This window comes from Chrysemys picta, chromosome 4, assembly GCF_011386835.1.
Source record: "Chrysemys picta bellii isolate R12L10 chromosome 4, ASM1138683v2, whole genome shotgun sequence".
In the NCBI taxonomy this organism is placed as follows: Eukaryota; Metazoa; Chordata; order Testudines; family Emydidae; genus Chrysemys; species Chrysemys picta.
Window position 1 is genome coordinate 74,510,924 of NC_088794.1, and position 15,992 is coordinate 74,526,915.

The 15,992-nt window shown below is 45.9% G+C and overlaps 1 protein-coding gene across 1 annotated transcript in view; it reads right to left on the bottom strand.

The window, feature by feature from the left end:
* The window catches only part of ABTB2 (ankyrin repeat and BTB domain containing 2), a 191,008-nt gene that overhangs the window by 5,754 nt on the left and 169,262 nt on the right, over positions 1-15,992 (bottom strand). The window contains exons 6-14 of the mRNA XM_008179566.4: positions 13,656-13,745; positions 13,096-13,197; positions 9,053-9,149; positions 7,444-7,579; positions 5,125-5,351; positions 4,037-4,215; positions 2,971-3,076; positions 2,766-2,868; positions 408-498 (exon numbers count right to left, since the gene is read on the bottom strand). Of these exons, the coding sequence (XP_008177788.3) occupies positions 408-498; positions 2,766-2,868; positions 2,971-3,076; positions 4,037-4,215; positions 5,125-5,351; positions 7,444-7,579; positions 9,053-9,149; positions 13,096-13,197; positions 13,656-13,745 (1,131 nt within the window). The remainder of the gene's footprint in view (positions 1-407; positions 499-2,765; positions 2,869-2,970; positions 3,077-4,036; positions 4,216-5,124; positions 5,352-7,443; positions 7,580-9,052; positions 9,150-13,095; positions 13,198-13,655; positions 13,746-15,992) is intronic.

A 15,992-nucleotide genomic window follows, 5' to 3' on the forward strand; every position in this document is an offset into this window, starting at 1 on the left:
AGAGCCCCATAGACTTCTGATAGCCTGATTTGAATTAATGTGAAGCCTGGCAGTTCTCTGGCTCTAACCAGGCTTATTTTTTTGCTTAACACAGCATGAAAATTGTGCCTGGGAACTTCCAGAACTACAAAAAAGTACTCAATAAAAGACCTCATTTGTCCTCCTTTATGAAGGAGATCAGCTGCATTAAAAAAAAAAAATCCAATCGTATTCTTTTCAGAGCTAGGCCCAAGCTGACAAGTTTGGATGCAGATCAGAACACACCTAAAAATGCAGAGATACTTGAATTAGACCAAGTGCTGCTGTTATCGTTTATCTCTGGCATTAAAACTTGTAGCCTTTGCTTCACAGCAAGTACAGGAGGAGACAAACAGTGCTAATGGTAAGGATGCACATAATTTACATACCTTGAAAATATTGTATTTCATATCACTAATTTCAACAGTCTTACTGCCTTGACTGTCTAGTTCTGTTTTATTGGTCATCAGGGTCTTAAACCTGAGAAAATGGAGACAGAAATTTGCTTAATAGATTCCTGCATTTTTGCCACTCTGCATCATTTTTGCTTGGATTAGTCGTCAGTAAGCAAAGGGGGGGAACTGGAGAATCTTGGTCCTAGTGTATTTGCATTTATACTTTATATTTTCCAAAACAATCAATCAATATGTTTCCATCATCTTTAACAGCAACTAAACTGTAAACTCCCCAGGACTGAATTCACTCCCATGTTACTGCAGCTTTAAGGTGCTCTATTTGCACTGAAATCAGTGGCATTAGATTCACATAAAACTGGAGTGACACAGAGCTGAATCAAATCCCGAGAATTGTAAACTGCATTAATATTAATTTTAAAAGCAAAGAACTGATCCCATAATAGAATCAACTGAACAATATCTCCATGTGAGGAGCAAGGACAAAATATATTGGGGATTCAGAGTATTTTTTTTTTTTTAAATAAAAACAAACAAACAAAACACCAAGGTACACAGTGCTAAGGAGCCACATTCTTTACCTCCCTCACTCCCCTTTGCTCCTGGGGTGCAAAACAGGACAGAATCTGGCCTTAACACTTTTGCTGAGGACTTCCCTGGGGTGAGGCAGGCTCCAGTAAGTACAGAGCTAGAATAGCTGGCTCCTACACTGTCCTTCCCTCAGCCTTGAATGGAGTGGGGGGTGAGAGGCATGGAGGGGTGGAAAGAAGTGGCCAGAGCAAGCTACGCTCAGCTGTTGAACAGTTCCTTAGAAAACATTAACCGCTAGTGCATATCAGAGCAGCCCCCTTGTTGTTCTAACCTGCATTGGGACTGGGTAGAAAATCAGGCCTTACCCCACTTCTAATGGTCTGAGCGTAGGCAAAGAATCTGTCTCCAAAAGTTTTGTGGCTTGGGCATGTAAACTCAAGTGAGTAGCCTTAACCATGCCAGTAGCCCCATTGAGACTATCGGTGATTAAGGGCTGCTCATCTGAGTAAGGGATTATGGGCCCCTGTCCTCCATTCCTAATCTTCATTTAACTAGGGTTACCATTCGTCCGGATTTACCCGGACATGTCCTCCTTTTTGTGCTAAAAATAGCGTCCGGGGGGAATTTGTAAAGCACTCACAATGTCCGGGATTTCCCCCTCCCCCGGCACAGCAGGGCGAGCGGCTGGGAGGGCTGCAGGAAAGTCCCGGGCTGGACTCCGGAGCAGCTGGAGAGGAGCTCCGCCCTGCATTCTGAGCAAGTGTCTCAGCACAAAGTGCAGCCCTCCCCTTTTGCAACTGGGAGCGGTTTCTGCCGTGCAGCGTAGCAAAACGGGAGCGAGAGCACTTTGTGCTGATACAAGGGCAGCTCTCCCCTGCAACCCGGTCCGGACCAGGGACCGGGTTTTGTTGTGCAGGGCCAGGGACCGGGTTTTGTTGTGCTGGGGAGCTTAGCCACGTGTCCGGCTCGCACAGAGCCCAACACCCTGTTCTGAGCAGCAGGGTAAGGGGGGGCAGGAGAAGGGGCAGGGAGGTTCTGGAGGGGGGGCTTTTTGGGGGGAGTGGAGAAAGTTTTGGGCAGTCAGGGTACAGGTAGGGGGTAGGGTCCTGGTGGGCAGTTGGGGGGGGTCTTAGGAGGGGGCAGTTAGGGGACAAGGAACAGGGAGTCTTAGGTAGGGGGTGGGGTTCTGGAGGGCAGTTAGGAGCAGGGGTCCCAGGAGGGGGCAGTCAGGGGACAAGGAGCGGGGGGGGGTAGGGGGCTGGGAGTTCTGGGAGGGAGCTGTCAGGGGGCAGGGGTGGGGAGAGGGATCGGAGCAGTCAGGGGACAGGGAGCAGAGGGGTTTAGATGGGTTGGGAGTTCGGGGGGGGCTGTCAGGGGGCAGGAGTGCGGAGAGGGATCGGAGCAGTCAGGGGACAGGGAGCAGAGGGGTTTAGATGGGTTGGGAGTTCTGGGGGGGGCTGTCAGGGGGTGGGGAGTGGTTGGATGGGGCGTGGGAGTCCCAGGGGTCTGTCTGGGGGTGGGGGTGTGGATAAAGGTTGGGGCAGTCAGGGGACAAGAGGCAGGGAGGCTTAGATAGTCCTGGGGGGCAGTTAGGGGCAGGGGTCCCAGGAGGGGGTAGTCAGGGGACAAGGAACGGGGGGAGGGTTGGGAGGTCAGGGGGGGCGGGAAGTGGGAGGGGCAGGGGCGGGACTAGGGCGGGGCTCCTCCCGTCCTCTTTTTTGCTCGCTGAAATATGGTAACCCTACATTTAACATAAATAACACAGCTGCAGTTACTCCGTGTAGTACATGGAGGCTGATTCACCTGTTGGAAGCAGTAACCAGCAGGACTTTGTGTGCATAAAACAGCTTTCCTTCCACTAGAAAAGTTACGTCAGACATTTCTTTATTGTTTAGAAAGTGAGGATCTGTTGGAAAAAAAGATGGGGGGGGGAGGTTAAAACGCTGCAGCACGGCAAAGAGAAAAAGCAAAACCACTGTGGAAACTGAGATAAAGCTGAGTATCTCACCAAGCCGGGCCGGCAACGTCTTTTGTATTTCAGGAATGTTGGGTATAGGACTGCTGCCATAGCAGTGGGTGAAGATGGCTGCAAGCTGCTGGTTGATAGAATCATTCTGTAAGGAAGAAGGAATTTATATCATTAGTGCTTAAAAGTAGGCTCCACAGGCTGTAATAATTTGCTTGCTGCTTTATAATAAGAATCTTCCTTTGCTGCTTTTACTGTTTTTAAGGATGACTCTGTTTATAAGGGCTCTGTGTAGAGGGGCTAACTCAAGACCTATGCAGAGGGGTGAATTTCACCACAACAATATTCACAGCGAGTTTATGGCACACATCTGTCAAAGAAAAATAATTAATTTAAAAGAGCTCAATCCTTACACAGCAAAGCTCCCCCAACTTCTACACAACAAAGTCCACAGCATAGCTTATCATCAGGAAACTCTGTTCCTAATGTATCCGTTTGTTGCTCAGCACTGCACTATTTTAAAGTTCAAATTTTGCATTAGTTTTTAAGCAGCCACTCCCTCTCCCTGCTATCTCCAGGGAGAGTCTACAACGATATAGGACTTGATCTTACTCCCACTGAAATCAATGCAAAAACTACCATTGAATTCAATGGAAGCGTGGTCACACCAACTTTCAAAAGAAAGAAAAAAGATTGCTATTCACTAACAGCTAATAATATTGTTCAGAAAATTCCACGAAGGTAGATGACATGCTACTGACAGCCTGAGTTCCCCAGTACGTTGCAGGTAATCCCTTTCACTACTGTAAACGCACTCAGTTCCAGAAGCCAATCACGACAGTGGGGTTTATAGAAGGATTTCCATTTCTATTAAATGGAGCATCTTTGACATGGAGGAAGCAAGTATTTGATCCGTTCTCTCTTGATCCCTGGTAGTGCAATATTACATGAGCTTGGGTAAACACAGCCATGGCTGTCTGTACATCCATAATTCATTGGGACTCCGACATAGGTTTACATTGTTTCTAGTACAAACACTAACCAAATAATTGTGAAACTCCTGCCTGAAAGGATTTGAACTTCATATTGTTAAAAAATGAATGATTACTTTGCTGGTCTTGAGGATATCAAACATTAGCTGCAGCCCTTCGTTAACCAGCTCTTCGTTATAGTCCTCTTCCTTAATAGTCACAAACTCCCTTAAGAGGTTCTGCACGACGGAATAGCGAGACTGGTAGAAGGTTGTCCGTAATGACTCAATCCACACATGAAGCTTCCACGGGATTCCTGTAACCAGACACAAGGGAAAGTGAGGGGCTGAAATAGCAGGCAAGAGGTTATTTCTTCTCTTGTTGTAATCAGCAGCAGCAGCAGCATTTAAGTGGCTCTTTTTATTTTGAAAGTGCCCTACACTTTATGCAACTGTACCACTCTCCTCATTTTAAAAGTGAGAAAACTGAGTCACAGGAAAGTGAAGTGACTTGCCCATGGTCACAGAGAAAATTAGTGTCAGGACTAAAGATTAGAACTCAGGAGTTCCTGGTTCTTGCCAAGCCCGCTACCCTTTTAACCTTCATTTCATGCACTGTTTTTCTCCACAAGCATAGCGAAGCAATCTAAATTCTGCAGATTGGCTATTCCCTATCATGTAATGGTGCAGCTAATCTTATATAAGCCCACTGTGATTGCTATAATTCAGTATCGCGGGTCGCTTGTTCTGATGAGCTATCTTATCTAGACATGCACATTTCAAAGTCTTCAGTCGACTACTTACAGGTGTAAGAATAGGTGCACTCTGGGTCCTCAAATCCTATGCCTGGGCATTGGCTGGCTCTGGTTTTGAGAGCTCAACTTGAAACACTTCAGAGGGGCCTTAGTTTTCAGATGTGCTGAGCACTCACAACTCAGACTGACTTCAAATGCAGTGGAGTGACGGGCTCAGCTGCTCTGATCCTCAGGTCCCAGGCTGTTCCAGAAATTGGGGCATCCTAAATCAGTGGGTCCTTTAGAATATGCAGCTGAGTGATCAGTAAACAGTTTGATGTCATTTTCTATTTAAATTAGAGACTACCCTAAGCTCCCATCAATGTGTGTCAGGTCTGAATTTGATGGTGCAGGCCCTTCTCCTAGTGACCTGTAATCCCCGCTCTCACAGAGATAGGTTATTAGGTTCTAGCTACTTCGAACCTGCCTTACCGAGTACCCTGAGCTCCATGGTGATGTCCACGTAGCCATGCTCAGCACTGTAATACATAGCCTCCTGCAGGGCCTTCATCCTGGTTTTACACAGCCTGACCTGCCCCTCGTTGGAGCTGTCCTGGCTGGAGGTGTCACTCTCTACTCCCTCAGCTAAAATCTCCTCCAGCGAGAGAACATCTCCCTTCGACTGCTGGGGCTGGGTCAGGAGCTTGCGTAACACGTTTCTGCAGAGGAAAAAGAAGAGGAATTGCTCTTTAATAAATGAAAGGCCCACAAACCAGACAGGCCAGGCAGGGTGATTTGGGCCCAGAAGTCCTGGAAGCCTGACTGAGTGACTCATTTCTTTCCAGAGATGAACCCTTCCTCCAGCGGTGCTGGAACAATTTTTATAGTGGGGGTGCTGAGAGCCAGTGAACCAAACTGTATATAATGGAAACCACTTCAAGCCAGGGCATGCTGCAGCACCCCCTGCCCTCCTAGTTTCAGCACAGGGGGAGGGATAGCTCAGTGGTTTGAGCATTGGTCTGCTAAACCCAGGGTTGTGAGTTCAATCCTTGAGGGGGCCACTTAGGGATCTGGGGCAAAAATCAGTATTTGGTCCTCCTAGTGAAGGAGGGGGCTGGACTCTATGAGCTTTCGGGGTCCCTTCCAGTTCTATGAGATAGGTATATCTCCATATATTATTATTATTTTTATTACCTATGCCTTCCTCCTCCCCTCAGAAATGGAGTTAGTTCCTCTAATGATTGAGTCTTTAAACATTATTATGGCAGGTTAGTCAGGACTGGTTTCATCAAATCCCACGAGTGTTTACTTTGTGTGGCTGGCAGACCAGCAATCACTAGCAATGGCTTGCCTCTGTCTAACACCCGAGGGTCCCCTTTAGAATGCCTGCGTCCTTGGTTTTCCTAGAGATGTGAGAAGCCTTAAGGGACAGATGTTGGCTATCCAAGCCAACATAAGATGTTGTGCTGAATTGCCACTAGCTGGCGCTCTCAGTGCATAAAGAACTGGATTTTACCCTTTCTGCATGAATTGATACTACATAATCTCATGCCTTCTGATCACCCTCCCACAAAAATCATCCAGAAATAGGAGGCTTAACTTCATTATTTGCACAGTCAGAACTTGTTATAGAAAGAGGACTCTTATCGTGGCACAATTAACCCATCAGATGCTTTACCATATGACATTGCACAATCAAGGATGTTAACACTGAAAAGATAAGGTGCAACATTTCACATGCTCTTGGGTCATGGAAAGTAGCACTAGGAAAATGTTTGCCAGCATATCTACATCACTATAGTTCCTGGGGAGCCAAGCCTTAATGCAGACGTGCTGCACCAATATAAAGTAGGGTTTACAGGTTGTGATTCAGTCTGGTAAATTACCAGCATGTGCTGCATTGATCTAAGCCCAGTTGTACACTGCTGCAGTACATCTAGGTTAAGGGTTTGGAATTGGTATAACTATATCAATGTGGTTACACCAATGCTAATTTCTCTGATGGAGACTGGGCTAGAATGATTTCTGGATCAGTTTACAGATAATAAAATGTTATTTCTAAATACCAACCCTGCAAACACCGCCTGGGATGGAAGAGCCAAGCTGTTTTTTTGTTTTTTTTTTTGATTCACACATCATCTGTATTAAAGTTTCTGCAGACCTAATTCTGCCTCAGATTACACCTTGGCAACCCCATTTCCATTAAATTCTGCCTCCAGTATACACATGCAACCCACATCTTCGGAATCGTGCCCTGCGGTTGGAACTTAACAATTCTGATGTTGCTTCCTGACCCAGAAACAAATCCAGCTCCTCTCCTAGCTGTGGTGGCTCTGTAGTGCTACTAACAGGTGTGAAAAAAGCAGGAGAAACTTATTTGCTGACTTCAGTGACTAAAATATAGATCTGCAAACCCAGAGGGATTGCATCTGTTGAATAAGAAGGTGCCAGTTTTACACAGTTATTTTGGGAATAGAACCACTTAAAGTGATAATTACTTTCCAATGCAGCCCTTCAAAAAGTAAATGCAGGGTCTGGCCACACTAGAGTCAGAATAATGCTAGCTACTCTACTGCATTAAAATATGGCTATAGCTGGGAGGGTTCTAGCAACACTTCCTAGACCGGTGTGGATAGGGATTTTTGGTCTGGGAACTGTACTGTAAAGCCACGCTACAGCCTGTGTGCGATGGGGGTAGCCTATAACATTGTTCTCAGGCAAGAGACCTCAGTGAACCTGTATAACAATTGTATGTGAATCCCCGCACTGAGAGGGTCTTCATTTTAAGGCTGAGCTTGAACAGAGGTTTACCTGTGCCCATGTGCGGCTGAGTGACTAAAGCAGTTCATGTCTTCATGAAGCGATGAGGACATCCCGTTGACTTCCAGCATACTCAGGAGGGGGTCTGCGCCCCTGCTCAGTAACAAACTGACCAGCTCGTAGTTCCCTAAGAATTGGCAGAAAAGTAACAATAATTCCATTTTTCAGCATCCTTTAAAAGGCATAGAGTACTTGTCCTGGGCACTTCTATAACACCCCACAAGCGTTAATTAGGCCTCACACCACCCCTGAGAGAGAGACAAATATTACCACCCCCATTTTACAGATGGAGGAAACAGACACAAAGAGGCTAAGTTGCCCAGTGCCACACAACTAGTTAGAGGCACAGCTCAGAAGAGAACCCAGGAGTTCTGGCACCCAGTTCTGTATTCTATTTAAAGCACAGGCACATCTTTATATATAAATGGGGGGGAGGGGAGAAAGGTATATTTTACTATTTTTTAAAAAAGTTACATTTCCCTCATGTGTTTCAACATCTTGAAGTCAAACTACACTACAAGCAGATGTACATGTATCTGGCTTCAATATGGCCAGATTCTCAGCTGTCAGCTCCTGCTGAGTGTAGCTAAAAGGGGGTCCAAAAGAGAATCTGGGGGCTGCTCTAAACTGTGCTAGCTGGCTATGCCCCCCCCCCAAGGGGTCATCCTGCAGCCGTGGATAACTGGAACAACATGCATTCCAGCCACCCTCCACCCCACTGCCAGAGGCTGCAGGGAGTGGTGGTGGGAGAGCCAGCTACAACAGCTTTGGGGACAACCTTCTGCTCCCTTTATGCCACTGGCACAAAAAGAACAAACCAGAGAATCTATCCCGTAATAATCTTTAAATGATGGAGAAAGAACAGAGGGAAACCAAAATAGTAGGCTGCAGGTGATGGAGAAGAATAATGATCTTTGGGCTGGCACAGGTAAGTCCTTACATGCCATGTAAACCCCTGATGTGGCACCTGCTTGGAGAATAGGCCCAAAATTTTGTTTCTTTTTTAAACAAATGAGATAAAGCACAGATCTTTGTACAACCTCAGATGTTTTTTCCCAGTGTGACTCGGGCTGATGAAAGGTGCTAGTCTGACAGCCATGGAGGCTGTTCAGCTCCAGGAGAGGCAGAGGATGGACAGTGGCAGCCTAAGTTTCCCAACGCTGCCCCATGCATGCTCTAAGAGTGAAAGCACACTGCAGTCCCACTCAGCACTTGGCTTCCCTGCTGAGGCTGTTGGCAGGAAGTGATAATTAGTGGCAGTGGTAAATGTGGACTGAGCTGATTCACAGCAGCACATTTCAGGTTGGGCACCAAACAGCAGATGGTAACAGCGCTCAGATACTGCTAACCTGGGCTAGGCTTCCACTAGTGATTTAGGCATAAAAAAAGTACGATATCCCATTATCTAACCCCTGAAGCTACCTAGTCCTCCACCAGTTTGAAATTTTCATTATATCTTTCATTGTTAATTGGCTTAAAGTACAATGCAAAGTAAATCCCAACTCATGTAACTAAAATCTAAACATCTGACCCATAGCTATACTTCTGCCATAGTTTTCCCGTGATCTTGGGAGCAAGAACGTAAGCATCTTTGACTCACCTGCTGCTGAAGCCAGTTGAAGTGGGGTCTCAGCATAGTTGTCCTCACCGCTGTTAACGGCGGAGCCCTCAACATGGGCACCAGCATCCAAGAGCAGCTGCAAAAGACCAATCAGAGACAAGAAGTTCAGAACAATTCAGAAAGACACAACAGAAGAGCCTGTGTGTTGGAAGGGAAACCCATTAGGTCCATAGCAAAGGGTGAAAAACACAAAGGGAGCTCAGCAAAAACTAAAGGAAAAATATCCATCGCAAGGCGCACACACCTCTCACATGCATCTGTTTGGTGCTTGAGTCTGGGACTGAAGCCTAGGGACTCATGGCTAACATCTCTTTAGAGATTTAATAATTTCTTCTCTCTTTACTGTACTTTTGTTTTGTTTTGTTATAGTCAGTCTAGTTCTGGTGGAAGGTATCAGGTGGACAGGAGACTAAAGGCTGCTATTTATTGTATCCCAATGGGCACATTTTCATCTGCTCTCCAGATTCAAAAGGGTTAGATGCTTCTGCAGTGTGGGAAGTCCCTGCCATTTGGTTACATGCTGTGCAGGAAGCAGACAAGATGCCTAACAGAATTTGCCACAATAGGCCGAACTGCTCTGCCAGAACCTCAGGCCCTGCAGATTCTGGATGAGGAGACTGTGTCTTTACTTTGGACAGGAGTTCACCAGCCCAAACCCTGGGGGAACTCTTTGCAGGCGGACTGGCGCTAACCCAGCAGTAACTGGCCATGAAGGAGTGGGGACAATATCCTTTTCAAACATTTGAAGTAGCAAAAAGTATCAAAGTCACATTGACACCATCATGCAGAGCGGGGTCAACTGGCAGGAAATGGAGGTTACTTAGCTGTAACTGGAAGTTCTTTGAGATGTGTGGCCCCTAGCGGCATTTGACACGTGGTGCACATGTGTGTAAATTCTAACAAGCATTGGCCTGCACAGGCGCAGTCATTCACCTTGGGCTCCAGACTGAGGACATAGGAGGCAGTGTGGTCCGATGCCTCGCCAGTTCCTCCTCGTACCGCAAATCTAGTAAGATCCAAAGCGGAGGGGATGGAGGGCAGAAAGGGACCACGCATCTCAAAGAATTTCCAGTTGCTGGTAAGTAACCTCCATTTCTTTTTCGAGTGCTGGTCCCTATCTGTATTCCACATGTGGGTGATTGACAAGCAGTACTCAGACTGGAGTGGGGGTGCAAGACAGATGCTTGAATTATTGCAGTTCCCACTACGGGGTCTGCACTGGAGGCTTAAACTAGCGTGTAGTGTTTAGTGAAGGTGTGAATGGAATTCCAGATAGCAGCCTGCATATGTCCAGTAATGATATTTTGTGCACTGATGCTGTAGAGGCAGTTTGTGCTCTGGTGGAGTATGCCCTTACCCCGTCAGGTGGAGAGATGTGCACTAATTGGTAGCACATGATGATGCACCCAGAAATCCATTTAAAGATCCTGTGAGATGGTGTAGCTTGTCCTTACAAACTCTAAGCTATGGCAAGAAACAGCCTAGGAGACTTTCTGATAGATTTAGTCCTCGGCAGATAGAACGCCAAGGTGCATCTGACGTTGAGGGAAGGCAGCTTCCTCTCCTCAACCGAGATATGGGTTTTTTTGGGGGAAAAAACAGATAGGTGGATAGCTTGGTTGACATGAAAATCTGAAATAACCTTGGGGAGGAATTTAGGATGCTCACGAGCTTTACGGGTTCATGGCAGAAAAGAGCAACAGATGCTGCACTTTGCAGCAACATGCATCTCACCCAAACAGTAGAGACAGTGTTGGTGATCATCACTCATGGTGAAGGAGTGAGGGCAGGAGACACAGTTCTTGAATGCTGGGATTCTGGGCATAGTGCCAGACCATGGAGAGGGAGTCCCCATTATAGGGAGGGAAAGCCTAACTATACCAAAAGCTCTAACTATGCTAATATAAACTATTTACAAATGTACTTAGAGAAGAAGGATAAAAGCTGGAGAAATCTGTGGACACAGGGATTCTGACACAGGCCATGTGGCGGTAAGAAGGAACTGGAGAGGTGATGGCCTGCACATGGCTCTTATGCCGCTGGTTTTAAGTATGAGGTGAACTACTGTGGAAGTGCAGGCCAATGGACACTATTTGTTAGAATTGCCAGACTCGGGCACGTGGTGCACATGCAGACCCACATGGGAAATACATATAGGGAGTGGCACTTGAAGAACCACCCTTCATTTAGAAGAATAACAAAACAGATTTGAACATTCGTATTTCCAGGCAGGGGCAGACACCACACTGACCATGCATAGCCACAGAAGGCAGCTAGTTGGGATTCTTCCTTTTGGGACAAGCACTGTTCCTCTACTGGACAGAGTCAGAATCATAAGCCTTATACTGCTGGTAGTTGTCATAAGCTATATGTCATAAGCCTTATACTGCTGGTAGTTGTCATAAGCTATATGTCATAAGCCTTATACTGCTGGTAGTTGATGGAGAGTCTCCTTTTAATTCATATGGCAAGAACCTGTTTTTGGGGCAGGAGGATCTGGGTTCTATTCAAGCTGGTGCTACAGCATGCATTTCTGAGCAGCCATAGTACGCAGCACAATGACAATCATTGAGCCCTAGGTGGTCACCAATTTATTACGTCACTTGCCTCAGCACAGACTGGAAGCATGATTGTGCCTGGTAATTTCACATTTACATTTTCAGCATAATATTGCTGGTGGAGGACTATGATTTTTTCTAACAACTAATTTATTTCTCCCTTGATGGAGAAGCTAGATCTGGCAAATCCAGTCATGGATATCAAGAAAGAGGCAATTCCACTGGGCTTCACTACGTTCAGAGAAAGCGGAGATAGGACTCTTTCAGTGATGATCATTGTAGGGAAGGGTTTTGACATTAGATTGAGAAGTTTAAATACTTAAAACATCTAAGTGAATACACACTCACTGCAGGCAACATAATATGGCCCAGAGGAGCAGAAGGCTAAGTTCAGTCTAAGGAGCCTTGTTGATGTAATTCTCAGCACTGTCTCCTGAGAGCATCACATGTATTATCTCACATGTAAATTAAAATTGTACAACCTTTGAAATGCCAAAGAGTGCACTGGCAACTTGCCAAGGACACAAATGATGGATCTAATTTGCATTAACATTTGCATACATTTGTAAAACCAAATACGAAACCCCCCCACATTAGCTTATAGTTGTGTCTTCCTTGAGAGCTGAATAGAAATTGTTTATTGCCTCACCAGCAGCGGAAAACCTCCTGTGGATCACTTTTGAACTCACCCTGAAGTTAGAGAGAGAGGGTGGGTACATTGGAGGGCTCCACAAGGCACCCATGGCATCCAATTCTGCATTTACTCTGTGTGAATTCAGCAAAGGCCAGCAATGAGCATGCACAGAGCTTGCAGGAAGGGAATCCAAATGTACCTAGTGAGCAAAGGAGTGGCTGGAAGTAGCAGCACTCCCACTGATGATACAGTCAGAACCTATTCTAGGAGAGTCCCAGCTTTTAGGGCTGGAACATGCAACTTGCAGGGCATGCAAAGAGAGCACAGGGTGCTCTGCTTCTCTAGGAGCAGGCTTTTAAGAAGGAATGGACCGGCAACTCGATTTTTGTATTCGGGCCATAGTTAATATTTTCAAGAAACATGCTGCCCAAGCACTCTGCCCATACTTTCACACACTCCCCTGAAAGCACCAGTTCACCAGACACCATAGTTAGTGGATGATCCACATTGTTCTGAGTCCAGAAAAACGTAAGAAATTAATATAGAAATAGTAATTAGAAAAAAGAATCAGAATTTGTAGGATGTTTCATTGTCAAAGCCTTTCCAGAGCTTAACGAATCAACCCCCAAAGCACTCTGAAAAGGCAAGTCAGATTCCCCTCATTTTACAGGTACATGGATAATCAGTGATTTTAAAAAAACTTGTAGACCACAGCCACAAAGGGAACCCGGGTCTGAGCTGGTTTTAAAAGCCTGGAGGTCCTGGCTCTCTTTTTAGGCTCTCCTATTTTAAGGATTCGTGACAACTGTGTCTCCCTCCCCTTTGCTTACCTGAACTACGGAGATGTGTCCATGTAGAACAGCAAAGGTGAGCGCAGTCCAGTGCCGGCTGTCGGGATGGACTGAGGGGTATCGGGGATTGCTGCCAGGAACCTGGGAACATGAAAAGCTCAGTTATTGACCATTGCAGTCTCTGTCTCTCTCCCATATTCTTCGGACTCTACTGTAACTGGCATTTCCCTGGGGAATAACAACCCCTGGTAGTGACAGACTGACACCATTCAGAGAGTGCTGCCAGTGCTAATCCTTGTGATCTATCTTCTAGGCTTCTCTAATGTGCCTGTTGATTTCCCTTAGTGGCTGCTCTTTCCAAAAGGAGACCTTATTTGCTCCTTATGTCAACCATTATTTCAGCCACCAAGTGCTCCAAGGGGCTTTAGACTTTATTTCTCCCAAAACCTTGAAACAATGAGCTCTTAAAGGAAGGCCCTTCCATGGGTCTGGTGTACAAACTCCACAAGCTGGAGCTTTTGGTTGCCAGGAGAGATTTCATAACCGATCCTGCTTATTTACAAAGATGAGCAGTTTTCCTGGGTTTGGCCCTTACTTACTGGTATATCCAAATTTGCTCCGGCATCAATCAGCATCTGGACCATGGCTTCGTCTCCAGCAGCACAGGCGTACATTAGTGGGGTCATACCCTTCAGGAAGAAAAGTCAGCAATAGTTAGCCTTTATCTACATGTCTAACAACAGAGAATCCATCTGCCAAAGGGGCCCATGGGACTGGGTCTGCACTGTATGTATATATGTATATGTGCAGTGTGTGATGTACAACGTGTGCGCATGTGCACGGGGGATGTATATGTGTTTGTGATTTCTGCGTGCTGTGGGGAAATCAAGACATTAAAATAGGAATGTGACGTGTCCTACATCAAATAAATAGCAGATGAGCTAGCAATAATTTTAAATGGGTTATTTAAAATCCTAATCTTTGCATTGAGTCATGTTTTAGAGGCAGCCCCTTTCCTAAGGCTGCAGGAAAGGAACAGAGCTCCTTGCATCCTCCTTGGCCAGGGGAACTTAAGCAGAAATTAGAAGAAACAAACACAGAGGTGTTTACTTGGCAAACACTATCTCCATTGGTAAAACAATATTTGTTAAAGCATTTCAGCACTGACAGAACATTTCTACCCATAAATCTCTCTCTCTTGCTTTCTCTCTGTTTAAACAATGACCAGCCAGAGATTACTCATGAGCTAGACTGGCCCTATTTACAAACAAATCACTCCAAAAATAGCCAAGTCCAGGATGCTAATGGCCAAAATGCTTTCACGATGAAACAAATTAAAGCTCACATCTCAGGTTTTTTCACTTTTCATTCTCTGGGCTTTTTAAATTTTATTTGACAGAATTTTTCACAGGGGGCATCTCTGCACTAATCAAACAATAATCCAGCCTCATCCCCACACAAACGGGCCTGAATCAAACCCTGGCTCCAAATGCCAGGTGCGGAGTTTGGATCCCACACACGCTGCTCAAGCTTCTCTCGGAAAAGGCCCAGAATCTGAATGCCCCCAAATCTGGGACAGTTCTGATCAGGAGCTGGAACTGCCTTCTCTGGGAATGCTTGGAGCTTGGGTTTGGCTTTGACGCAGGCCCATTACAAGGGTAGGAAATTCAGCTGTGGATTCAGAGTTAGAGCTGTGGTTTAAGTTCTGGGCCATCTCTATTTGTAACTAGAGCCCTGCCAAATTCAGGGGTTCAATTCTAAGGAGTTTGTACAACCCCATCTTTCCAGTTGATTCATGGGGGTTTTGCACTCCCCTCCCCACAATTTTTAATCTGTATTTCAGGTTCAGATAAAAACCAAGAACTCAAAAGGAAACTCACCCCAAATCTCTGAGTTTTATTTTTTCCCCACAAAACCATATGAAACCAATGAGTAACGAATGGTATCCATTGGAAACCATAAATCAGCCCAAGACCTTGCCCCAAGCTCAAACCTCTGTAACCCTACTCTGAGTATTGGGGCTATTACTAGAGCTGGGGCTGAACAAACAATTTCAAAATCTGAACCTGGTTCTGAATGGTGGAGTCAGCGGCTGTCTCACTTCCATCTGATTGGGTGGCCTTTACCAGGAAAGTTTTGTCCAGCTCTGCTTGCCACGAGTGGGGCAGTCACACCTGCCTGTAATGTCTCCGATTCCTGCCTACTGTGTAGCATTTTAAGAATGATTCCCTTTAGCCAGGGTAAGTCTAATATGAATATATCAGCTGGGCTGGCTAGCTGTCTCTCTGGTTAGTACTCCGCCCTGCTGTCCAATAGACCTGGGTTCTGTTTCCAGGCCTTAAGTCAGTTTTCCGTAGGCAGGCTGGCTCTGTTACATCCCATTACAGAAACAGGTGCCAGCTGCAAAGTTCAGATCTGGATCCAGATCCCACATATGGTAGACTTGACATCTAGGGTTTTGATTTAATCCCATCCTTAGTTGGTAATGCAGCAGAGGAAGCATGCTCAGCCCCTAGGACTCTGAGAGAACAGAAGAAGGGTCTCGCATTGTTTCACAGTGATACAAGTGGCTAATCGCAGAACAGCAATGTCTCCCTAGACATCCTCCTCCAAGCCTGGTTAGTCAATAAGATGCCAGGATGCTGGGCTGTAAATTTGGGAGCGGTGTCCTCTGTTGAGGACGCAGGAAGTAAGCACCAGTACAGCGATACTTAACACTAGTTCAATGAAATCCTCCAATAGGATTGGCTACAATATGACATCAATTGGGTGATAACGAGACTATGCTATCAACTGTTTACAAAGTCTTAAGCCTCTTAACTTGTGCTGTCAGCAAAACCCATCAAAGTGCAGAGTTTGGCTGAAAAACAACCCCCCACCCTCTCTCTGGCTGAAGGGAAAAAAACCCTCAGTCAAGAGCAATGGGCTCTGGGCTG